This window comes from Zalophus californianus, chromosome 13 (genome assembly GCF_009762305.2).
Source record: "Zalophus californianus isolate mZalCal1 chromosome 13, mZalCal1.pri.v2, whole genome shotgun sequence".
In the NCBI taxonomy this organism is placed as follows: Eukaryota; Metazoa; Chordata; class Mammalia; order Carnivora; family Otariidae; genus Zalophus; species Zalophus californianus.
The window spans coordinates 53,616,689-53,642,755 of NC_045607.1; the positions used below are offsets into that span (position 1 = coordinate 53,616,689).

Below are 26,067 nucleotides of genomic sequence, written 5' to 3' on the forward strand. Positions count from 1 at the left end.
TAACATACGGTGTTATATTAGGTGCACAATACAGGTGTACAATATAGTGGTTCAACAACCATTTTGAACATCTTCGTTCACCAGGGGTGAACATCATGCAGAGGAATGTTTGCAGTCCTTAGGACCCGAACACCCATGGCTGTTAATCCCCACCCTAGTCCCCGGGGAGGTTTGGGCATCCTCTTCATGTCTCATGTCCTGGGAATGGTCCAGACGTGCCCCAGGGCCAGGGGTAGAATCTGTGACTTGTCAGAGTTCTTGGCAGCACTAGGGTTCTTTGAGTCCTTGGTACCAAACACACAGCTTCATTGGTCAGTAGAGTGGAATGGTGGGTGAAAGCTCCAGGGAGGAGGGTCTGGGGCTATGGGGTGGGGGTGGGGGTCTCGCACTGAGGAGGAAGGTGTCTACAGAGCCCCATCAAACCTTGTCATCCTAAAGAACAACAGTTCAATGAGAACAGGGTAGCATCAACTCCTAGACCCAGGAAGTCATCCATATGAGAGAGGGCAGAATGGAGGTGGAGGCAGAGGAGGAGGAGGAAGAAGAGGAGGGGGTAAGGGAGAAACGAAGAGGCCTAGGGAAGTGATTCAGCCTTTTGGATTTGTGGTAGCTAGCTTTAATTTTCATCATGTTTCTTCCAGCTTTTTCTTGGAGTAACATTTGCCACATAGTCCTTTTCATACTGCAAAATAAAATTCAGATGGAGGGGCTTGAAAAGTTGTAAATCCATTGGGTCTCTTTGGAAGTTAATACAGAGTGTTCATTCATTCATTCATTTATGAGAGAGCATGCTTGTGCATGTGTGGGGGTGGGGGAGGGGCAGGGGGAGAGGGGGAGAGACGGAATCCCAAGCAGGCTCCACACCCAGTGCAGAGCCAAGGTGGGGCTCGATCTCACGACCCTGAGATCATGACCTGAGCTGCAATCAAGAGTCGGACACTTAACCAACTGAGCCACCCAGGTGCCTCAATACAGAATATTTAAATTACTACTGGTAATAGCATATTTGTCATTTTTATTCTTTGCCATGCCCCACTAGGGATTAACAGAATGTAAACCTTTTCATCAGCGGTATCTTAAGAGTCTTAGATAGATATTTGTTAAGAACTTAGGGTCGCCTAAATGCACCTGCATGCATTTGTGCCACTCAGAATATGACAAATGTAACAAATTGAGATGAAAATTGCTTAAAAAGCCTTATAGTTGATGCAGCACCCCCATCCCCCTTCCTCACTTCTGTGTCTCTTCCCATAACCAGGGTCCTCCATCCATCTGGGGGCAGGGGGAGGTTTCAGGCTCCCCACCCAGCAGGAGCAGGCCCTGGAGTGCCAGCCTTTCATCCAGAAGGTCCTCCAGGGACTCTTTCACATACAGGGTTAGCCCATTTGCTAAATCAAAATAAAACCGCTCAAGGTAAGGACCTTTCCTCTTAAGACAAGGGTACTCAGCCAGCCAGTCAGCAACGATTATTTGCTGAGTCTGTGAAGTGCAAAATACTATGCTGGGTTATAAAGTGGATTCGAAAGGTGTACGAAGGCCCTTGACTCCAGCCAGGGAGTCAAAATAGGCTCTGGAAAAAGGTACCATTTTGAGGCAATGCATGATTAGGAGCCAGGTGTGGCTCAAATAAGCATTTGTTACACTATGCCCAAGGGTAGTTGCTCCTCAGGGTTGGCCCAGCGTGGGAATGGGGGAGGCCAATGCAGCAGCCTTCCAGGAAGAAACTAAACACAGGGGCTTTCCTATGAGCATGTCATATTTGTCAGCAGCATGATCTTGCCTCTCTTACTGTCTTTCAACTGGAAGGACTCTGGATGCTTCTCTGATTGTATGTGTTTCAACTGGAGTTCACATGTTGAGCCTATCCAGGCCTGGGAAGTTTAAGGGAAACAGCTTGCGGTGATCACTGGGCAAATAAAAACCACCAGTGGAGAAGCACTGGGAAGTTGGTGGTGAGTGGAGAAATAAAATAAAGAGGCCATAGGTAGAGAAATCTAGTTATGCTCTGTGGAGAATATATGCGGGTGCTGGGTTGGAGGCTGTTGACTAGCAGTCGGGTCTAATGCCAGACCTAGGGATCTTGATGGGAATCCACAGAGGAAGGGAGCTCCTGAGGCAGCGGCAGCAGAGGGATAGAATTTGAGCTGGGTGTTGAAACCTAGAGAAACAGAAGGAAAAGGAAGCCATTGGCTCCTGGGTATATGCTGCGGGAGGTCTGAGCAGATGTCTCTGACTTCTGGTCTTTCTTCCCCCGGCAGAGTCCACATCAGTTTTCTCACGGATCTGGGAAACCATCATATTTGCAGGTACCTAGGGAGAGAGTGTGTTGTTGCTGTTAATGTATAATTTCCACAAATTACAAATATAATTCCCATAAAGATATAAAATGAACGTGTCAAAGTTTAATTTGACCCATCAGTGGAGGAAACCAGTGAGATGGTAAACTGATTGAAAGAGTATTTGAGGAACTGGGTATTTATAGGCTTAAAAAACAAGGGTAGATTAAGATTGCTAGGTCATACGTAAAACTGGGTAATGCCCTACAGGGTAATAAAACTGTAGTCTTTAAAAGGTTTTCCTGCCATTCAGAAATCTAGAAGTTAACGTGTAACCTCACACTGTCTGCGTTCTAATCAGATAGTAAATAGTCAAGTCAAACACAAGGATATTCTCCTAGAGAATGAGAGAATTCGCTGGGAGGAATTGTTCAACAATGCTGCGGTATGACCTTGAGAAGACACTGTCCCCTCCTCTCCCCCCCTCGGTCCCCACCGCTCCTGCCCAGCTGCCTGAGTTCCGGGTTGTGCATAGTTTGGACGTTAAAAAAAACAACTGGGAGTTGAAGATCTGAGATTGAATCCCAGTTTCCTTCCCTTACCAGCTGTGTAATATGGGTCAGGTAATTACCTACGACTGACCTGGATTTACTTGCTATGAATGGGGAGGAACGAGTGAGATAACTTTTGTAAAATTCCTGGCACATGATAGGGGCTCGATCAATCTTAGTTCTTCTCTTTACCTTCCTTTTTTTTATATATATGCAAAATTTTATTTATTTATTATATATAGAGAGGGGGAGTGCCTGTGAGCAAGGGAAGGGGGCAAAGGAGAGGGAGGGGGAAGAATCTCAAGCAGACTCCTCAATGAATGGGAGCCTGGGGCTGGGCTGGATCCCGTGACCTCGAGATCACAACCTGAGACAAAACCAAGAGCCAGATGCTCAATGGAGCCACCTAGGTGCCCCACCTTTCCTCTTTTTATTTATTTATTTATTTTATTTTTTTAAAAGATTTTATTTATTTGACAGAGAGAGACACAGTGAGAGAGGGAACACAAGCAGGGGGAGGGGCAGAGGGAGAAGCAGGCTTCCCGCCGAGCAGGGAGCCCGATGTGGGACTCGATCCCAGGACCCTGGGATCATGACCTGAGCCAAAGGCAGATGCTTAATGACTGAGCCACCCAGGCGCCCCACTTTTCCTCTTTTTAAATGAAAAACGTTTTTCACCTTTTGGCTGGCCTTCATAGATGAAGTTCTCTCTCTCTCTCTCTGTCCCTCTCTTTCTCATCTCTAGTTTATTAGAATAATATCCTAGAACTCTGGTAGATTTTCTCCATTCCTTTTTTTTTTATTTTTTTACATTTTATTTATTTGAGACAGAGAGAGAGAGAGAGCACAAGCAGGGGGTAGTTAGCAGAGGGAGAGGGAGAAGCAGACTACCTGCCGAGCAGGGAGTTTGATGCAGGGCATGATCCCAGGACTCAGATCATGATCTGAGCCAAAGGCAGATGCTTAACCCTCTGAGCCACCGAGGTGCCCCTCAATTGGTCATTTTTAATAGTGGCCAGAGAAACATCTTTTTATTCTTGGCTTTGGTTCTTTTGCTTCAGGACTAGCTCATTTCTCTTCTACTAGTTGGTTTATGAGCTTCTGCTTTTGCTGCAGGAAAGTGCGATTAAGATTGAATTGCCTTGACTATACCTACCTCCCAATGTAGTAGATTAATGGGTCAGGGATCCTAAAGTCTGAACTTCTTTTTTTTTTTTAATAAAAAAATTTTTTTAAGGTTTTTTTTTTAAGATTTTATTTATTTATTTGACACACAGAGAGAGAGTACAAGCAGGGGGAGCAGCAGGGAGAGGGAGAAGCAGGCTTCTACTGAGCGGAGAGCCCAACATGGGGCTTGATCCCAGGACCTCGGGATCATGACCTGAGCTGAAGAGAGACACTTAACCAACTGAGCCACCCAGGAGCCCCCTCGAAGTCTGAACTTCTGCCACTACTTACAGTGTTGTTTCTTCTTAGTGTTTGTATACTTTTTTTTCTTTCCTGCCTAAATGTAGAGCTCGATGTAGTCTAAACATTGTTTAGTATCAATTGTCACACAAGGGAAAAGTTCTATAACCCTCTTTCCTCATTTCTGCATCATAGCTGGAAATGAGATGATGTAATCAGTGCCTTGATAGCCTGAGCTCAATTTACTCATTCATTAGGCAACATGTATTTATTGACCAACTACTCTGCCAAGCCCTGGTGATTTTTCTGTAGACATAAGTAAGAATCTGCTCTGATGGAGACAGACTGTAACCAAGTAAGTAAACAAGATGATTACAGATTTTGATAAATTTTATAAACGAAATAAATCAGATGACAAGAAACTTTAAGCTGCTATTCTTAGTAATTTTAATTGAGGTTATTAGAGACATTCTCTTTCTGAGTTGGAAATAGAAGGATGAGAATGAGTCAGCCACAGGAAGAGTTGAGTGGAGAGCATTCTAGGAAGGAGAGCATGATGAAGAGAGGTGTGGGATGAGTTTGGCTTGTTCAAGTCACAGAAAGACAGACTTGCACATGAAATGGGGTGAGCCAGGGTGCAGGTCGGTGGAGAGGTGGTCAGAGGGTGGTAGAGCCATCTAGGGCTCTGTAGATCATGGGAAGGAATTTGGGTTTTTTTTAAGTGCAATGGAAAGCTCATAAAGAGGCCTAGGACAGGGAGCCTGGGTGGCTCAGTCGGTTGAGCGACTGCCTTCGGCTCAGGTCATGATCCTGGAGTCCCGGGATCGAGTCCCGCATCGGGCTCCCTGCTTGGCGGGGAGTCTGCTTCTCCCTCTGACCATCTTCCCTCTCGTGCTATCTCTCATTCTCTCTCGCTCAAATAAATAAATAAAATCTTAAAAAAAAAAGAGGCCTAGGACAGTGAAATGGCACAAGCTTATGAAAACAAGAGAAAGAAAAGAATACAGCTGTGTGAAAACTCAGATGGAGGGTGTCAAGCGTGGGAGTGGGGAGACCAGTGAGTTCCTTGTGCTGGGGTATGATGGTGGTGGCACAGACGTAGGGAGAAAGATGCTTTGAAGAGTGGACTAGTTTACGGAGAGTCCCGAATATCTGAATGAGAGCGTGCATTTGATTTTTGCAGCTATGAGGGAGCTTTGTGTGTAGGTAAGTTTGTGAGTGGAAGTGTATTTGTAAGTGTGTGTGTGTGACTGTGAGTTTGAGTGGGTGTGAGTGTGTATCTGTGAGGTGTGTGTGTGTATTTGTAAGTGCATATGAGAGTGTGTGTGTGTGTGTGTGTGTGCACACACTTGAGTTTTTTCCTGTTGTAGCTTTTGAATGGGCAGGCCAGTGGCATGAAGGAAAGGGCTGCCTTTGTGGTATAGATTAACTGGGGCAAAGTTGGTGGGAGGAAGACTAGCCAGGAGGTTAGTGGAGCTGGATGTGAAAGGAAGGCCCAGAAACTTGGCTGTGGAGTAAGAGAAGACTAAATTGGGCAAATCCAGGGACGCCTGGGTGGCTCAGTTGGTTAAGCGACTGCCTTCGGCTCAGGTCATGATCCTGGAGTCCCGGGATCGAGTCCCGCATCGGGCTCCCTGCTGCTCAGTGGGGAGTCTGCTTCTCCCTCTGACCCTCCCCCCTCTCATGTGCTCTCTCTCTCTCATTCTCCCTCTCTCAAATAAATAAATAAATAAAAATCTTTAAAAAAAAATAAATTGGGCAAATCCAGTTGTTTTATTCTGTATCTGGATGAATGAGACTGAGAACTGAAACATAATTCCTTTAAGGAAATCACACTCTTCATATTAGCCCAGTGTGATTGCTAGTTTTATCTGTCTTAATTATTTAAAAAAATTGAACCTCACTAAAATTCATTTGCTTGATTTCTCTGGAAGACAGCCCGTTAGTAAAAGTTGAGTGAATCTACTGCATCCCACCCAGATTGTTCCCTAACCCTCGCTCCTGCACTTATGTATATACTCATTTTCTCACATTTGGAGTTCTTAATTCTTGAGAAACTCATTGTATTTTTTGTTCCCCTCTAGGACATCTTTGAAGATGCAATGGAAACCATCTCTATGTAAGTAGTAACATAATTAAAAGTATATAGTAAAGAAAAATTGATGGTTCTCTTATATAAAATGTGTAAATATTTCTTCCTTACTTTTTGAGGTTGTGACTACTGCCAAAAAGAAATCAGTTCTGTAATTCAGGAGTTAGAATGTGATAACGCTTAAGAAAGAATCTATCTGATGTTACTAGCAAATATATTTTTGAGTATTATTTCTTGTAACCTTAATTCAACTAAAAAGAAGAAATGTTTTCCAACAAATTTATTTGTTTATACCCAACCCTGTGACATCTTGTGCATGTGTTTTTACATGAGTAACCTCATATTGTGGAATTTCACTTTTGGTGTGCTCTTAATTTTATTACAAGCATATCCTATAAGTCTGCATAGTTTTTGTACTGATTTTACATGATACCCTGTTAGAGCAAGTGGAACACTACAATTATCCATTTCTCCTTTGTTAGACATTTAGGTTGTTAACCAGTTTAAAAACTTAAAACTAAGTAATGAGTATTTTCATGTATATAGCTTTGTCATGTTTTTTAATTATTTCCAAAGATTAACTTCACGGATGTAGGATTACTGGATTAAAAGGGATAGAGATTTTTATTGCTCTTTATACAATATTAAAAAAAAAAAGATGTATTTATTTATTTTAGAGAGAGCCCGAGTGGGAGGGGCAGAGGGAGAGGGAGAGAGAATCCAAAGCAGATCCTGCGCTGAGTGCAGAACCTGATGGCGTTTCAATCCCACTTGTAGATGGCTGCCATCTCTTAGGTCTTCACATGACAGACAGATAGACAGACAGACAAACAGGCCTCTTCATACAAAGGCACTAATTTCATCATGGGAGTCCCCTTCTCAGGACGTCATCTAAACCTAATTTTCTCCCAAAGGCTTCATCTCCAAACACCATCACAGTGGAGGTTAGGGCCTCAACACATGAATTCTGGGGGACACAATTCAGTCCATAACACTTTCAAAAGAGTTTTGTCAGTTTATGTGGTTACCAATACTGTGTAAGTGAAGTGGTTTAAAATGTAGAATCACGGGGCGCTTGGGTGGCTCAGCTGATTGAGTGTCTGACTCTTAGTTTCTACTCAGGTCTTGATCTCAGGGCTGTGAGATCAAGTCCCTCATCGGGCTCCACGCTCAACAAGGAGACTGCTTGAGATTCTCTCTCTCCCTCCCCCTCTGCCCCTCCCCCTGCTCACGCTTGCTTTCTTTCTCTTTCTCTGTCAAATAAGTAAACAAATCTTTAAAGAAAATAAAATTTAGCATCACCACTGGGTGCTATTTGAAACGGTTTTGCTACTCAAGTAATAACTAATTGCTTAAGTTTTTAAAATTTTTCTTTATTACCATTGTTTACCACATTGTAGTTCCTTTTATATAAGTTCTAGTCTAACATGCTTAACTTTTTCTCACTGTCTCTCTTACATACTTAGGAACTTTAAAACAGATATACAGTTAAATCTTTTGTTATATTTGCTTCAGATATTTTCCCTAATTGCTATTTTTCTTTATGTTAGTTACACATTTTTATGTTGTCCAAAAATTTTAATGTTTATATTGTTGAATGTTTGTTTATGTGAAAAAGAAGAAAGTTGTGATTAGGACTAAAAAAAATAAGCTCTTTATTTTGGAATAGTTTTAGATTTATAAAATTATTGTGAAGATAGTACAGAGAATATTTGGAAATGGACTTGAATTAGTCATAAATGGATATTGCAAATTCTAGGGCAACCACCAACAAAAGGGAAAAAATATAACTGATATGTAAGAAGGAGAGAACATGAAATTATATAAAATACTCAATTAAAATCACAGAAGGCAGACCAAAATAGGAACAAAGAACAAGGGCAAAAATTAGAAAACAGTAATAAATATGGTAGATGCTAATCCAGCCACATTAATAATCACTTTGCGTATCAGTCATCTATATGTATCAGTTAAGACAGAGATTGTCAGCATGGGTCAAAAACAGGACCCAACTACTTGTTGTCTATGAGAAACTCACTTTAAATATAAAGACACATATAGATGAAAAGTAAATGGATGGAGAAAAATATACCATGCCAACTCTAATGAAAAGAAAGCAGGAGTAGCTATTAATTTCAGACAGAACAGACTTCAGAGTAAGGAAAGTTATCAGAGATAAAGAAGGGTTTTACATAATGATAGAAGGATCAATTCTCCAGGAAGACATGACAGTTCTAATGTGTGTGTGTCTCACAACAGAACATCAGAGTACATGAGGCAAAAACTAATAGGTGACTCTGCTACCATAGTTGATGACTTCAATGCCCTTCTCAGAAATGGACAGATCCAGTTGGCAGAAATCAGTAAGGGCATAGTTGTACTAAAAATGAAACTACCCAAACGAAAACCCCTGAACTTAAGGCAACTGGATTTAATTTAGATCCCTATCTCCTGCTAACCCTAAAATTTCTAGCCTACTATTCCAACACCATTTGCTGTTTGTGAAAGAAAGAAGATTTATGTATGATGCTTCCTTTATCAAATAACAAATCATTAAAATAATGGTGCTCTGTTTCTGGGCTTTCTGTTGTGTTCCTTTCATCTGTGTGTCTGTGTCTGCATAAAAATTGCTCTTTTGTTCAACTGTTTCAGGTGTTTCAATGTTAGTATGACTGGTTCTTAAAAGAACAGTGTCCCAACAATGACCCCTGTGATGGTGATGCTTTTGAACACTACCACACTCCTGAAGTATCTAGCATTTTATTTTCCATTCATTGCCTCTTTCAGCCTCTCTTGGGCTGTATATATCCACCAGCATTTTCTTTCTTCTTTTAATTTTTACTTCCCTGTCCCGCTCAGGTTAGCAAACCCTAAGTTTTACCTATTCTAGAATTTATCTTGCTCTTTTAGATTTCTGGTGTGCATTATTTCTTGTGTCCCTGAAAACAGTGTCTTAAACGGTTTGTTTCCTTTTTGATGTTGCCAAAATGTCCTTGGTACATGTTCTTGTATGTAGCAACACGTTATAGTAATATATCACCAGATATATTATGGTAATACATCACCTAAGAGAGAACCTTACCTTTTTGAAATAGAGTCCAAAGCCAGAATGGGTGGCCAAAGTAGATATTAGGGTTCATGCTCTAAAACTCTTGCCCTTTACCTGTAGTGGTGGGCTCCATCCAGAGTCTGTCTACAATTAATTTTGACCTGATTCTAATAAACTTTGCTTTTTGGCATAATTTTGCTGGAGTTCTGGAAGGTATGGTGAGGGGGGTAGCTTTAGAGGTCACTTTGCTGATGGTGACAAAAAATGACAGTAAAAGAAGAAAGAAAATGTGACATACAGTCATGGCACTCCAAAGCACAGCCTCAGGGTTTTACTTTGCTTAGGTGGACACAACCAGATGCACCTTTCTAGAGAGACCAGCCCTTGGATTTGACAGGCTAACTTGTGATTCAGTCCCAGTGTCCCATTTACTGGCTGGGAGGCATGGGATTAATTTCTCTGAGTCTCAGTTTCCTCATCCTTGCATAGATTTATGGGAAGATAAAATGAAATTTAATTTAAATGTGGTAATGGAGTAAAGCACATAGTAGGTGCTCTGTAAATATTGGTACCTTCCTATTCTCCCTACCCCCCAACCCCGATTGCTCTTCAGTCTCCAATGAGAAAATCATGTTCATAATTCTGTCTCTGAGACGTTGGAAAAAGGTTAAATTATATCTAATATATTCCATTTAAGAAGATAGAGACTTGTGTCATGTATATTAAGGAAATTTTAGAATGACCAGAAATGTTTTCAACTGACATTTTGAAAGTTAGGATATATACTTCATTCGCAGGAGACCTCCCTTGGATGGTTCCTTTTATTTCCTCAACACAGAGTGTGGTGTTTCTGTACTTAAGTCTCCTGTGTTACTGACCCTTTTTGAAATTAAAAATATTGCAGAAGTAATCCATTATTCAGCCTTTTTCCTTTTACAAATTGTTTTCCCTATGATTACAAATACATGTTGTTAACAATTCTTCAGTTATTTTTTTGTGTGAACTTTTAGTCTGTCCTTATTTCAGTTTGTCAATATTTTTCTCTTGTTTCCTCTTACCTTTGTGATGCTGTGACATTCCTTTCATGACTCATTAGCTGCTAAGCTCAGAAGAGGCTTTTTCCTCATGCTGATTGAACCACACATTTTGGTTTTATGTCTCTAGTGCCGGTAGTGATGCTTCAACTTCTCTGTAGCAAGATATGGTCCCCGTGCCAACCTGATGATTAATTTATTCCTGTGAATATTTTTGCCTGAATTTCTAATGAAAAGATGCAAGCTAACAGATGAGGGAGGCCTTAAATTGTTTCCACAAAAGTATTTCCTATTTTCTTTTTCTGCTTAATGGATTTACCACCGCAAACAGATTTTCCTACTTCTGAATCTTTGTGGTAACCACTGTGTTATTTTAACTGACTATTTTGGAAAGTTGCTAGGTTTGCAAACTGCTAGATCATACAAACATCTCTACCATTTAGAACTGAAGGGAAAAGAAGAGACTTTTTTTTTCAACGGTCAGTGGCACATTGAACGGGTCCTTTTTAAAAATTAAATTGGGAACTTTCTGATCTGCTCGGCATAAGGAGGTGACCTTTTTGGGAGGGACTCTAAATTAGACCCATGTTACGATCTATAGAAATTTGCCAGAGGATTAGCGGTGCTTTAGTGTCTCGCTTCCTGATTTAACAGTTCCCTGCTGGCATTACTTCTTGGTTCTCTGATGACCAGTATCCTTCTTTTCACAACTATCATCTCTGACGGTATAATGGTGGATATAAAGAGTCTGTTTATAAATCGACTGTGATATGACACTCAAAGAATAAATAAAATGTTTCAGGGGTTCCAAAAGAGAGCTAGGAGATAGGAGGCTGGCACTGCCTTTGGGTTTTGAGGGATACCAGAATTACCTGACCCCCCTGTGGACAAAGTGAAGATGCGTCACCGAGGATCCCTGGCCTCTGTCGAGTGGAGGGTGGAGATTAACCACTTGGAATCATTGTAACTTGGTAGTGGTTGTTGTTGTTGTTTTAAAGATTTTATTTATTTATTTGAGACAGAGAGAGCATGAGAGGGGGAGAGGGACAGAATCTTCAAGCAGACCCTCCACTGAGCATGGAGCCCAACACAGGGCTCGATCTCAGGACCCATGAGATCATGCCCTGAGCCGAAACCAAGAGCCAAACGCTTAGCCCACTGAGCCACCCAGGCGCCCTCATGACTTGGTAGTGTTTTTGATTAATCTCTTTCTCATAAAGACCATAGAGGGCAATGGACCAAAAATCTAATTAACTGGAGGGCCCTGGTCGGGTACGAGTTAATTAAGATTTTCTTTTTTATTCAAAGACTGTTAGAACAGATGCGAGTTTAATATGTTCTCAGCAGTAATCTCTTATATTCCATAGCATCTTATTCAGTTTTTGAATTTATCCTTACCTAGAAATGGGGATGTGTTGAGTCCTGAGGCAGTGTGAATGCAGTGGGGATGAATGTGTTTATGTGTAAGAACTACTGTGAATTTGTCCTTACCTCTAGAAATCGAAATAGACATTTTTAACTGAGTGGTAAGAAGCTTACGATGGAAATAAGAATATTTTGTAGCATAACATTTCTTAGGGACTTTTCCCGTTTTCCTTCTCTGCACCTTCTCTTTTGAACTATAAATGGTAGATTATGATGAGATAAAGCTTTCGAGGCCATTTTGTTTTCTTATTAGGTTAGATCAACTAATTATGATTGACTAGTTTGCTCTGTTTTAAGGTTATTTGGGGTGAAAGTCAGTGAATGCTAGTTGGAAAACATCTAGTTAATGTTTTTCTTCATAGTGGTGAAATTATAAATAGTAACTCCAGGCCGTTTTGGATTTACTTTCATTTTTCTCTGATTTTGTTTGGCTCAACTCTCCCCTCGTAGGCAATACAATTATTGCCCAAATCTGGAGAGGATCTCCTCCCCCAACCCACCTGCCTTTTCTCAACCAGGTTGACAATTATTTTATTAGATCAAAGATGGCATTTAAATAAAAAAAAATTTTTTTTTTTGAGAGAGAGAGCATGTGGGCAGGGGAGGATGGGTGGAGGAAGAGGGAGAGAGAGAATCTTAAGCGGGCTGTATGCTCAGTGTGGAGCCCCACTGAGGGCTCCGTCTCAGGACCGTGATATCATCATCTGAACCAAAATCAAGAGTCGGATGCTTAACTGAGTGAGCCACCCAGGTGTCCCTCATTATCTTATATACTACTGAGGAAAAAAAAAAAGAATTTATAGGAGACCTTGCATAAGGGAAAGAAAAATAAAACTGTCATGCAGGAGGACATGGTAAGGGAAATTGTGTATTTCAATCTTGGTACTGGGTAGGGAGGGAAAGGAAAAACCTTTCATGAGATTCTCTGCCCTGGTCATTTCTTTTTAAACAGCCCTACTGCAATGCTAATTTATATCCCATGAAATTCCCATTTTAGTGTACAATTCAATTAAGTGTAGCGTATTTGCAGAATTATATAGTCATCACTATAATCTATTTCTAAAGCACTTTATATAACCTGAAATACACACCTTGTGCCCTTTTACTGTCACTTCCCATTCCTGTTCCCGCCCCCTAGGCAATCACTAATCTAATTTCTGTCTCTAGATTTGTGTCTCTAGACGTTTCATGTAAATAGAATCACACAATATGTGTTCTTTTGTATTTGGCTTCTGAAATTCATTCATGTTGTACCATGTATCAGTACTTTATTCTTTTTTATGGCTGAATAATATTCAAATGTATGGATACACCCCATTTTGTTTATTTATTCACAAGTTGATGGATGTTCAAATTGTTTTCAATTTTTGGCTACTGTAAATAATGCTGCTGGGAATAATTGTGTACAAGTCTTTTGTGGACATATGTTTGCAATTCTCTGGCATACTTGCTTAGGAATGGAATTGATGGGTCCTATGTTTACCTTTTTAACGCTCTTGAGAATTTGGGTAACAAGCAGGTTTGCGGTCTGAATATTAGTTATCAGTGTGGCCCAAACAACCTCAAGCAGGTAATTTAATTTTAAGTGGATCAGGTTGGTGGTGCCCTTAGGTAACTGGCAGAAGCAAATGTAGATCCTCTCCATAAGAACTTTGATCTAGGCCAGTCAAAGTTCCTGTCAATTTTAAGATGCATCCTGGTTTCAAGGATACTACTACATGATGAAAAATTGTGTGTCAGAGTTAATGAATGGAAATAAATACATGGAAATAAAGTTCCCTAAAAAAGCCCAGACTGAGCAGTATCCCTAGTGTCTTTCACCTGTATTGTCACTACTTGAATTGCTCTTCTTTGCATTTTCTTTTGTACTTTTAGGTGTCCTTTAATGGTCTGTTACTGTACTGGGAACTTCCAAAATGAGAAGTTCTTTATGTAAGGCTATTGGGGGACAGAGTGTATATGTACATTTTGAGTTAAGGTACATATATTCTAAAAATGCTCTCTTTCACTCACTATGAGGAGGACTGACAGGATTTCATAGCTTGAAGGAAAGCTCCTTAGTGCCCCTTTGGTCCAGTTGTCTCTTGTTACCAAGGAGGTCCAGTGGAAGAAGTGGTGTTACTGGTGGCAAAATGAAGGGCTGGTGAACCCCTATGAGTAGGGCCTTTGCCACTGTGGGTGCCTTTTCTCCGGACTCAGGAGCCTCTCTGACCGTCATTCAACCCCACCTAGCAATGCCCAAGTTGTGTCTGAAAGCCAGAGGGACCCTGCTCCCAGTGCTGAGTTCCTCACCTCCTCCATTTAGTGCCCTTCGACGCATGGCCACTGCTCTTTTCTGCTCTGTCTGGGGCTATTTCCATAGTTGTGATGGGAAATCAGTCCAGGCACTGCTTATGTGATCACTCACTTGGATGTTTCCCAGACACCTTTATGTACATGTTACAGACGGAACTCGTGATATTCACCAGCCTTCATCATCTGAAACCTTGTTCTCTCCTGGGCTTCCCCATCTTCACTCTCACTCGCTCAAGCCAGATACTTGGGAAACATCTTTGGTTCCTTCTCTTTCCCCTAACTTCCATGATACCAAGTCTGATGATGTCTACCTCCAGAATTTATTTCCCATCTGTTCACTTTTCACTCTCTCTCCTTTCTGTTTCATTAGCTCAAGGCAGTCTCAGGTTTGCCTGAATGACTTTAAGAGCCGCCTAACGTGTTTTCTTGCTTCCTTTGTTCTCTGTCCTCCCACCTTCCCAACGGCACCCCACTCAGTCTCCACACAGCAGCCAAAGTTATCTTAGTTTTAAAAGAATTGAATATGAAAAATTTCAAACATGTACAAAAAGCCGAGAGAATAGGAAGCTGAACTCGCCTGTGCTCATCACTCACCTTCAACAATTGTGAACCCAAGGCCAATTTTATTTCAACTATAATCCACCCCTAGGTTATTTGGAATCGTATTCTAGACATTATAATTTCTTTCTTTTTTTCTTTTTTTTGGTGCAAAATGGTGGTTTATTAAAGCATGGGGACAGGACCCGTGGGCAGAAAGAGCTGCTGCATTATAATTTATTTCTACCTTTAAATATCTCAGTATGTGTTTCCTAAAAACAAAGATGTTCTCTTACAAAATTACCTTTAAGAGATTGTCAGGAAATTAACATTGATACAGAACTATTATCTAATCTATATGTCTTCTATGGTATCATTTCATACACAAGTATAAAAGTTAGGTCTCTTTTTAAAAGCATCATGAGGGGCGCCTGGGTGGCTCAGTCGTTAAGCGTCTGCCTTTGGCTCAGGTCGTGATCCCGGGGTCCTGGAATCGAGCCCCGCATCGGGCTCCCTGCTCCGCGGGAAGCTTGCTTCTCCCTCTCCCACGCCCCCTGCTTGTGTTCCCTCTCTCGCTGTGTCTCTCTCTGTCAAATAAATAAATAAAATCTTTAAAAAAAATAAAAGCATCATGAGACTGTTATCACACCTAAAAAAATTAATAGTCATCAAAGATACTATCAGTGTTCAAATTTCCCTGGTTGTCCCCTAATTTATTTTTTAACAGCATGTTTGTTTGAATTCGGACAGAATGATCCTTTTAGAAATGAAATTGCATGATGTGACTCCCTTACTTAGCATCCGTCCATGAGTTTATGTGTCTCTGAGGATGAAGCCCCCAATCTACTGGGTCCACAAGGCTTGAGGTGCTCAGGCCCCCACATACAGGTGGAAACCTCGTGCAGGGCACTCCCCACTCTCATTTACTGCTCTCCAGCCACACGCCTCCTTCAGGGTTTTGACTGAGCAAGCCCTTTGCTGGCCTAGATTTGAGCTGATGTCTCAGACTAGGGTGACTTCCTCCCACTCCTCCCAGGTCTTCTACTTGAGCATCACCTGTCAGCTTGAATCCTTCCTACCTTTCTTAATGACTCCTAAATGGGTTACTCCTCCCCCTCTTCCCTATCCTGTCATCCTGTTTGTTTTTCTTATTTCATTTGTCATTTTGTAGTTAATTGTTGCTTGCTTTTGACCATCTGTTCCTTTGTTCTCTAAGTTCCAGGAGGCTGGGACTGGTCTGTTCTGCTCATCATGGTGTGCCCTGCGCCCACACACCATGTTTGGCATATAGTAAATGCTCAATTTGTATGTGTCAAATTAATGAATTTATTGAATTAATGTACAGTCAGAAAATGTAGATGAGTACTCAAAGTGGACTGCAAGGATTTTCAGTGCATTAAAAAAATCCAGGCATCATTTATTGAGAATTTACTAAGTACAGGGCACAATGATAATGTATGTGATTGTTCAGAGGGAGAGTGAGTTAAAAGAGCTTTTGGGGTGTGTATTTTTTTTTTTTAACGTTTGAGTTGCAGCTGGTTGGTTACTCAACCCAAATACATACATAATTAGGTAATGTCCAATTGTTTGGGCATAGTAAACACTATCCAGGATTATTGGTGTCTCCTTTGCCATTTCTCAACTGGGGGCTGACGCTCTTTCTATCTGAGGAGTATGTAAGCAAACTGTCAGAATCCTCAGGGAGATAGTGAGCTAGACTGCCTTTTGTTAACTTTCTACCATCTTTATCTGCCTTGTTTTGACACCTTCATCCATCTCGATAAAAATAGCAACCTAAAATGACTAATCAAACCCCTCAAAAGTAGCTACTTGAGAACTTTGCCTTTTGAAATGTGTCAAACATCTCCACTGCTTATGTTTGGAAAATTAATCTCTCTCTCTGGTTCTCCCTTTCTTCCCTTCTCACTGTCCCCCTTTTGTGTCATTGTGTTTGTAGAACATTATGGGTAGAACTCCTCAAAGGGGGAGAAACATTTGCATTGGGTGCATTTGTGTATAATGTGTACTTCAGTATCATGTGTCATATACATTTAAGAAATAGTCTGAAGACTTAGCCTAATCTAAAGGACTCTGATATTGCTTAAAACTGAAGAGGTATTTGGGGCACCTGTGTGGCGCAGTTGGTTAAGCCTCTGACTCTTGGTTTCAGCTCAGGTTGTGATCTCAGGGTCATGACCGCAGGGTCATGAGATTGAGACCCACGTCCAGCCCTGCGTTCAGCACGAGTCTACTTGAGATTTTCTCTTTCCCTCTCCCTCTCCCGCTGTCCCTCCTGCTTGTGCACTCTTGTATGCTCGCTCTCTATAAAATAAATAAATAAATCTTAAAAAAAAAAAAAACCCCACACCTGAAGAGGTATTTGGGGATTTGTGTATGACATTTATTATTGTGTAAAGTAATTTCTGTGTTATTTATTTATTTATTTATTTATTTATTTAATTGTCCGGAGTGCTAGGAGTTTTTTTTTTTAATATTTTATTTATTTATTTGACAGAGAGAGAGATAGCAAGAGCAGGAACACAAGCAGGGAGAGTGGGAGAAGGAGAAGCAGGTTTCCTGTGGAGCAAGGAGCCTGATGCGGGGCTCGATCCCAGGACCCTGGGATCATGACCTGAGCCGAAGGCAGATGCTTAACGACTGAGCCACCCAGGTGCCCCGAGTATTTTTTTATTACCTGAAAGCAGAATGTTATAACTAGAACTCAAAATGTGTTAAAGCTCCATGTAACTCTGATGAATTATCATTTTTAGAAGGATAGGCATAGTTTTAGTCTCCCCTGTAGGCAATATAGTTACGAGCTTTTGGTTTCTATTTTCTGCAGGGGTAGCTTGACTTTCTACTTTTATGCAGCTTAAAAAAAAAAACTGTGTGTGTGTGTGTGTATGTGTGTATAAAGTTCTATGTGTCAGATCCCCATTGATTTAAGAGATTCTTTGCCAATTAAAAAGTTCACCCGTAATCTAAAAGAAATTATGCCAATAATATATTGATTTGCTTTGATTAAAATAATTTTGTGTACTTACTACAAGAAAATTAATTCCATGATCAACTGTTTAAAGCATATGTATTTTGAAAGAACATTCTCAATGTCTCAGTACAATTTTATCGTTTGGATACATAGGTGGATCCTATATTTTCAGTAGAACTTAGTCACTAAAATAGTATAAGGATACCTTTTCAGACAGCTCAGTGTAAGTAAAAAAATTATTTCGTAACATACGTCTTTAACCTATGAAAGAATTTATTTGCATTTTAAAAAATTGCAAAGTATAAAGCAGATGTAACATACATATCAATTAATTAATGTATAATGTCATATTGGGAGCACTGCTGTTTTTATAAAACCACTATTCCTCCCAATTATAAGAAATTTTGATATAACTATTTTCATGCTGCCTCAAAATGGCTACCTCATGATATAAGAACATTTTTTAAAAAATATTTTATTTATTTATTTGACAGAGAGAGACACAGCGAGAGAGGGAGCACAAGCAGGAGGAGTGGGAAAGGGAGAAGCAGGCTTCCTGCCGAGCAGGGAGCCCGATGTGGGGCTCGATCCCAGGACCCTGGGATCATGACCTGAGCCGAAGGCAGACACTTAACGACTGAGCCTCCCAGGCACCCTAAAAACATTTTTTAAAAAAGTAAGAAAGAAAAGACATTTAGTTAAATCTAATGAATATTTAGAAATAAGAGTAACTGTTATCCTTGACTATTTCCCCATAGTCTATTTTACCATTTCTGAGATCTACCTCATCAGACCAGGGATAAGGTGAGCTTGCCTCTTTTGTATAGTTTCCCAAATGTTTGCCAAACTCGTTCTCTACATGAGGCACTCAGTTAGTTTGAGGGGACAGACTTGACATAGGGAATATGGGTATGGCTGGGGGTCTCCAGGAAGTTTCCGGTCTCCCTCCTGGACATTTGTTCTCTGTCCAAGTTTTGGTGTGGATGCTAGTCCAGGGACTGAAGTGTGGAGGGACATGGGTATGGGGTTGTATAACCTTACATGGTTCTTAGTAATAAAGAAAAAAAGTTGGAGATTTTGTTTTTTAAATATTAAAAGCAAGCGAAAGTAAGGAATTCTGTATTCTTTGGGTTGAAAAGTATGTTTTAAGCCTGACACCAATAGGAAAAAAAAGTGATAGTTTTGATCAATAAACCAAGTCAATAGAGAATTGACTGGGAAAATATTTTGAGCATATATGAAAGAGGGTTAATCCCAAAAAGCAAATCAAGAAAGAGAACACTGATGGAAAAATTGTCCAAGGGATATATGCAAATAACTGAAAAAGAAGAAATACAGGTCTTTAAGGGTACTGTATTCATTTCCTATAACTGTTGTAACAAATTACCATAAAATTGGTAGTTTGAAAAATATAAATTTATTCTCTCAGAGTCCTGGAGGTCAGAAGTCTGACATGCTTGGGGGCACCTGGGTGACTCAGTTGGTTAAGCGACTGCCTTCGGCTCAGGTCATGATCCTGGAGTCCCGGGATCGAGTCCCGCGTCAGGCTCCTTGCTCAGCGGGGAGTCTGCTTCTCCCTCTGACCCTTCCCCCTCTCATGCTCTCATTCTCTCTCTCAAATAAGTAAATAAAATCTTAAAAAAAAAAAAGAAGTCTGACATGCTTTTCACTGAATCAAAACCAAGGTGTCGCCATGACCGTGCTCCTTTGAGAGACTCTAGGGGAAAATCCATTTTATTGCCTGTTCCCGGCCTCTGTGGCTGCATTTCTTGTATTCCTTGGCTCATGGCCCTTCCCCCAACTTCAAGGTCAGCAGCATAGTATTTTCAAATTGCTCTGCTTCCACCATCACAGCATCTTCTTCTTCTTCTTTTTTTTTTAACAGCTTTTATTTTGATTTTTAAATTTTTTTAGAGAGAGAGCATGAGCAACAGGGATTGATGGGGGGAGGGCAGGGGGAGAGGAGAGAGAGAGAGTGCCAAACAGGCTCCACGCTCAAAGTGGAGCCTGAGGTGGGGTTCGATCTCACAGCCGAGAGTTCATGACCTGAGCTGAAACCAAGAGTTGGACGCTTAACTGACCGAGTCACCCAGGCGCCCTGGTCACAACATCTTCTGGCTTCTGTGTCAGATATCTCTCTGCCTCCCTCTTAAAAGGATACAGTTTGATGCAATCAAATACTTGTGATTGCATTTAGAGCACAGTCAGATAATCCAGGATAATCTCTGCATCTCAAGATCCTTAGTTTTATTACACCTGCAAAGTCTCTTTTCTCATATAAGGTAACATTGATAGGTTTTGGGGATTAGGACCTGGACATCTTTGGGGACCGTTATTGAGTTTAACACAGCTAAAAATATCATGTGTGGTCGAACAATACACACAAACACACAGTTATTTTGTTTGGGATTGGTTATCTGAACATGGTAGGATTTTAGGGTATTTATCATTTCAAAAGAGCCCCTTATATCTTTTTGCATTGTCTAAATTTTTATGTGATATGTTTTACTCATGATCGAAAAAATAAAGTTAATTTCAACTTGGGAAAGAGAATGTTTTTAAAAAATAGACTTTATTTATTTTTTTTTTTTAAAGATTTTATTTATTTATTTGACAGAGAGAGACACAGCGAGAGCAGGAACACAAGCAGGGGGAGTGGGAGAGGGAGAAGCAGGCTTCCCGCTGAGCAAGGAGCCCGATGTGGGACTCGATCCCAGGACCCTGGAATCATGACCTGAGCCGAAGGCAGACGCTTAACGACTGAGCCACCCAGGCGCCCTAGACTTTATTTTTTGAACAGTTTTAAATTTACAGAAAGGTCAAGAGGATAGTACAAAGGGTTTCCATAAACCCTACGCCTAGTTTCCCCCGTTATTAACATCTTACATTAGTAGCATAATTTATTATAATGAATGAAGCAATGTTAATATGTTATGACCAACTAAAGTACATACTTTATTCAGATTTACTTAGTTTTTCCCTAATTGGCTGTGATGGTTCTCAGGCTTTTCTTTCTTTTTGATGACCTTGATAGTTTTGAGAAGTACTAGTCAGACACTTTGTAGGATGCCCTGCATTGGAATTTGTGGTGCTTTTCTCATGGTAAGACTGGGGTTATGGGTTTTGGGAAGGGAGACCACAGGGTTAAAGTACCGTTATTATCATATCATTTCAAGAGTACCTGCTACCAAAATGATTTATCACTATTGATGTTGACCTTGATCACCTGGAATATCTACATAACTTATTTGGATGTGTGTTTTTTGTTTTTTCCTTAGAATGCATCATTATGGTCATGTCAGATTCATGTCAAATTGTCATCTTTCTTCCAACATTCTCAAAGGAATCTTTTAGTCTTTATGAGATTCTGAGCATGGCTAAGGTAGTTTTACATTGAAGATTTCTTTTCTTTTGTTTTTTAGATTTTATTTATTCATTTCAGAGAAAGAGAAAGAGCGTAAGTGGGGGGAGGGGCAGAAGGAGAGGGAGAAGCATACTCCCCGCTGAGCAGGGAGCCCGATGCGGGGCTCAATCCCAGGACCCTGAGATCCTGACCTGAGCCGAAGGCAGACACTTAACCGACTGAGCCACCCAGGTGCCCCTGTACTAATAATTTTGTAGTTGGGCTTGCCATTCCTTGAGAAACCTTGACCGTCGAAAGACCAGGTCTCTTACATATTTCTAAAGTGTCTTATAGTTTTCCTTTGAACTGTAGTACCTATCATATAGGCTATCATTTGCTGAATATCTGGCTTTCCTGCTGGACTGAGAGCTCCAAGAAGCAGGGACCATGTGTGTTCTGCTCACTGTTGTGTCCCCTGTGCCCAGCACACAGTAGGTGCACAAGTATGTGTTGACTGACAGACACTGCATATGCTAACTCTTTGGAGCACTTTTAGAAATGGGTCACATGTATGGGTAAATAATCATAACATAAAGCCATGTGGAAAAGGTAGTATACGACATGTAAAACAATAGAATTAAAGCTGTGTATATATATATATATACAGTTTCCATATATATGGAGGAAAAAGACTAGAAATAAATATTATAAAATACTAACACTTGTTGTCTCTGGGTTATGAGATTACAGCTGTAATTACTTCTTCTTTGTTTTCCATTTCTCTTCAGGGAGTTTGTTATTTTATAATCCGGAAATGTTAGACTACCTTACCCAATACTTTTAAAATCAGATAAAATGGTGAGCCCCATCATAAAAATGGTGCCGTTCTTTTTTTTTTTTTTTTTGGCAGAGAGAGACACACAGCGAGAGAGGGAACACAGGCAGGGGGAGTGGGAGAGGGAGAAGCAGGCTTACCACCGAGCAGAGAGCCCGATGTGGGGCTCGATTCCAGGACCCTGGGATCATGACCTGAGCCAAAGGCAGACGCTTAACGACTGAGCCATCCAGGCGCCCCAAAAATGCTTCAGTTCTAATATGTGGAAGAGTACTTAAGGCAAGACAAGAAAGTTGCAAAGTCACTGACCATCTCTAAGCCTACTTTTGTTTTTTTTAGTTTCATCAAAACCAGCTCAAATATTGTTTATCTACTGTTAATTTTAAAGTGCTATTTAGAGCTGTATTGGTGTGACTGTCATGTCATGTGTGTATTTCACTTTGCTAATTTAAATTTAAATTTTGTGCATTTAACCTGTTAGATTAAAAACCTCAGAGAACTTGATTTTCCCTTAAAATAAGGGAAACACTAAAATAGTGTTTTAAAGAAGTCCCTGGGATATAAAAGTTAACTCTCACCTGGGAATATCTGCCTGTTCTTATATTTTCCTTAAAATGAAAAAGAAGTCATTTCATTCCTCAGTTGGCCCTCTTTAGATGGAGACAAATCCTTGGATTGGGTGAAAAATCACTAAGAGACCCCGGAGAATTGCTAAATCCAGGCCATTTGTGTTTGTCTTGCCTGTTTCCTACGATAATTAAACAGTGATGGATCAGAATTAGGCTGCAGCAGGGATGTGGGGGGCGGTGGGGGTGGGGAGCGAACTCCCGGCATCCCTTCCCGGAGAAGCGTCAGCCACGGCAATGAGTGTGGCTGCCACTTTAACTGACATGTCTTGAATTCTGCTCTGCGAAGCTCTGGGATGCTGTCCGCAGCCTCAGCAACTTCTCTTCTTATGCCCTTCAATTGAGAATCTCACTGGAGACCAAGACAAAAAACAGAAACCGAGGATTTTTGTTGGCCTTTAAATTGAGGACTGTCTTCTTTCTGTTTGCCTTAAAAAACCTGGTAGAAGAGAGGGAAAGGCATCTCCACAGTGAGCTAGACTCATTCCTCCAAAGTTACAGCTGCTCTAAATCTGTGAGTATGTTGCATTTTTAAAGCTGTGCCTGGGGGTCTGATTGCAACGTTCTGTTTAGATCTGTGAGGATTTAATTTAAGGAAAGCCATGCACATTTTAAAAATAGGAGTTAAATCGCATTGGAGACCTGCAGGTTTTGTTTGTGGACATTGTCTTTATTAAAGGCTTCATGTCAGGCAGGCCAGGGCTCTTACCCCCTTTTTTGGGCTTCCTGAGGGTGAGTGCTGAGAGGGGAGAAAATCGTGAATCTTGCCGCTGCAGAGGATGTGGTCTTCTGGGGATGCCATGGCTGGCTGGCTTACTGCTGCTGCAAGGTGTGCATGGGACTGCAGAACAATGGAAGGGGGATGACAGCCCACTGTGGAGTCACTCCGTCCCTCTTACGGCCCTTGCTGGCTTCGTTATAGGGTGTTGTTTTGTTAGGGTGATTAAAACCGTAAGGCAAGATTAAGTACGCTGGCATGTTCTCAGAATAGCTGGGGTTTGCAGTCCTAGACTTTACCTCTCACCGGGAAGCCCTGCATTGGCTTCTCCCGGTGTCTTTGTAGCCTTTTACAGGGGGTGGGAATTACTAAAAAGTGACCCTTGCATGACCACCCGTTTTCTAATTATGCATTTGAATTGGTGCCATTTTTTTCTGATGACGTAGATTCTTTAGCCTAAACATCTGTCCTTAGTCACTGTGTCCTACTTTCCCCCTTTGGAATTCACTGGAGGCTAAAACTGTATCCTTGCTGAATTATTATGGAATCAGTTTTGAACGTTTTGTTAAGTTTTGGTTCACATCAAAACCCCCATATGTTCTTGATTTGTCTTTGTTATATGAAAAGTCTTATGATTTCAGTGATTCATGTCATTTGGTTACTGATCTCATTCCTTTATCTTAAAAATCACGTTAGCTAAAGCAATTCCTAAAAGTTGGTTTGTTCAGAGATCAGTAGTCAAAATACTTTTAAACAGTGACAGTCATCTTTGTAGCCGTAAAATATATTTGACTGAGGGGCACATATTATATGAGCTTTGTGGGTTTCAGTATTTTGGTTGATTTCCTGCAGTGTGAAAGAAATCAAGGATTTTAAAAAAGAAACTCCACCACCCAGAGATCAAACATTTGGTGTTTTTATTTTTAAACATTTTGTTAGACCTAAACGTAGGAACTTTGAATTTAATTAGGAAGAATTCCTAAAAATAGGAAATTCTGCCTTACCTAGACTTGTAAGGAACTTACATGTATTCATTTGTTCATTCAATAAAGGTTTATATTTTATATTTGTTGCAAAGCTCTTGCTAGGCTCTGGGGGTATGTTGCTGAACAAGATATTTTATGTGCCCTCATGGAGCAGATATTTTTAGCAGGTGAGGAGAGCATTCAAAACTGCCTCATTATTTCATTACAACTGTGGTAATTTTTCAACTGTGGAAGTGTAGATAGTTTGCGGCCAGACATATACAGAGCATACAGATCCTTGCAGCTAATTCTGTCCCAGATCATCTGAAGCAACAGATCCTTGGTATACTTGAGCTGGAAAAAGATTGTGAAAATAATTTGATTAGTTCAACAAGTTTGTGATAGGCACTGTATTAAGTGCTGGTTTCAGATCAGTAAATAAGAAATGGTCCCCGCTTTGGAGGAGCTTACAGTCTAGGAGGGGAAGGGAAATTGGTTATGTTAGTATGTTTTAGTATCTTACTGATTCGTTAATTCAATAAATACTTATTGAGTGTCTGCTGTGATGTTGGGCACTGTTATGGGAACTGTGCTGGGCACCGGGGATGGGGTGGAGAATATGGCAGAGACACCCTGCCGGCTGGAAACTCATAAGGACCACAGTGGAGAAATGATAGGGTGCCGTGAGGAAAACACAGGACGGGCCCGAGGACTTCCCTATCGTTTACTGAGCATCTGCAGTGGGCCAGCCACTAGTGGGTATTGTGTCTACATTAATCTTCCCTTCGATCCTATAAACGACTTAACTATCTTTGTTGTAACAAGCACATAAACCAAGGTACAGAGAGGTGAAATTGCGGAAGATCACACGGGAAGTGAGTGGAGGAATTAGAACTTGATCCCAGGTGTGACTTGATTTCCAATCTCTGCCCCTTCTGGTGCTCTCCAAACCTGGTTGCTCACCAGTGACCTGAGTTCCAGAGGGAGAACAGTGTTTATTACAGGCTTCCCTGGTGACTGTGGGCAACTAAGTTTAAGAACCCTTCTTCTACTACTCCCTTAATTTACAGACAGCTAGAGAGCGAGGACAGAGGTCACACGAGTTAAAATGGGGCCAGTAACCAGATTTCCTTGCTGCTGTTTATTTTATTTGAGTGTATTAGAAGATACCAAGAAACCAAAAGCAGAATTAAAAGCAGAGAACAGACCCAAACCAACCATCCAAGTAAAACAAAACAAAGCAAAAATAACAGCAAGAGCCTGAACTTGTAAAGGTGTTTGGCTGGCCTTGGCTTTGAAGAAGAGTCCCTGGTGGACTGAACTGCCTTTCCTCACAGCCCTGATTCAGAAGTCGGCCTGTGCTGCCTGATGGTTACTTGCGATGAACAGTTAGGATTTTTGTTGTTGTTGTTTTTAAACAGAGAAAATATCTTGGCTTACTAATAGTCATTCAGACACTTAGAATTTATTGGGGGATACAGATAGGAAACTCTGTTGTTAGTAAAAAAAAAAAAAGTGTCATTGGGATGTAGTGGGATAAATGCAGTGGTGTGGAGAAGGTCAGGGTTCTGTGGGAGCAAAGATGAGGGGTGCCTCCCCCAACCTAGGGTGATGGGCAGGAGTCTGGGCAGAGGCTGACCTGAGAAGACTTTCTGAAAGAGATATCTGAATTGAGGCAGATACTGCTAGATATGGGACATGATCAATCGGTTATAGCAGGAGGGTTTATTAAGTACAAAGGCCCTGAGATATGAGAGACCATTGTAGGAGAGGCCAGACTTTCTCCTCTACCCTCTTAAATGTATTTCCTGGGCCCTGCAAATTCAATGTACAAAAGACAGATTAGCAGGAGGAAAAAAAAATGTTTAATGGCATACACACACGGGAGTTCACCAAAAAATGTACCTTAAGGAGGTGGCTAGAAT

General features: G+C 40.9%; 1 protein-coding gene across 5 annotated transcripts in view; it reads left to right on the forward strand.

Annotated features, from left to right (window-relative positions):
• Positions 1-26,067, forward strand: part of TTC39B (tetratricopeptide repeat domain 39B) — a 119,128-nt gene that overhangs the window by 30,230 nt on the left and 62,831 nt on the right. For 3 of the 5 annotated variants that reach the window (XM_027616133.1, XM_027616134.1, XM_027616135.1), the window contains exon 2: positions 6,319-6,353. In XM_027616133.1, the coding sequence (XP_027471934.1) occupies positions 6,319-6,353 (35 nt within the window). Of the gene's footprint in view, positions 1-6,318; positions 6,354-17,297; positions 17,338-22,905; positions 22,974-26,067 lie in introns of those variants that run through there. The other 2 variants (XM_027616137.1, XM_027616136.1) reach the window with 2 other exon arrangements.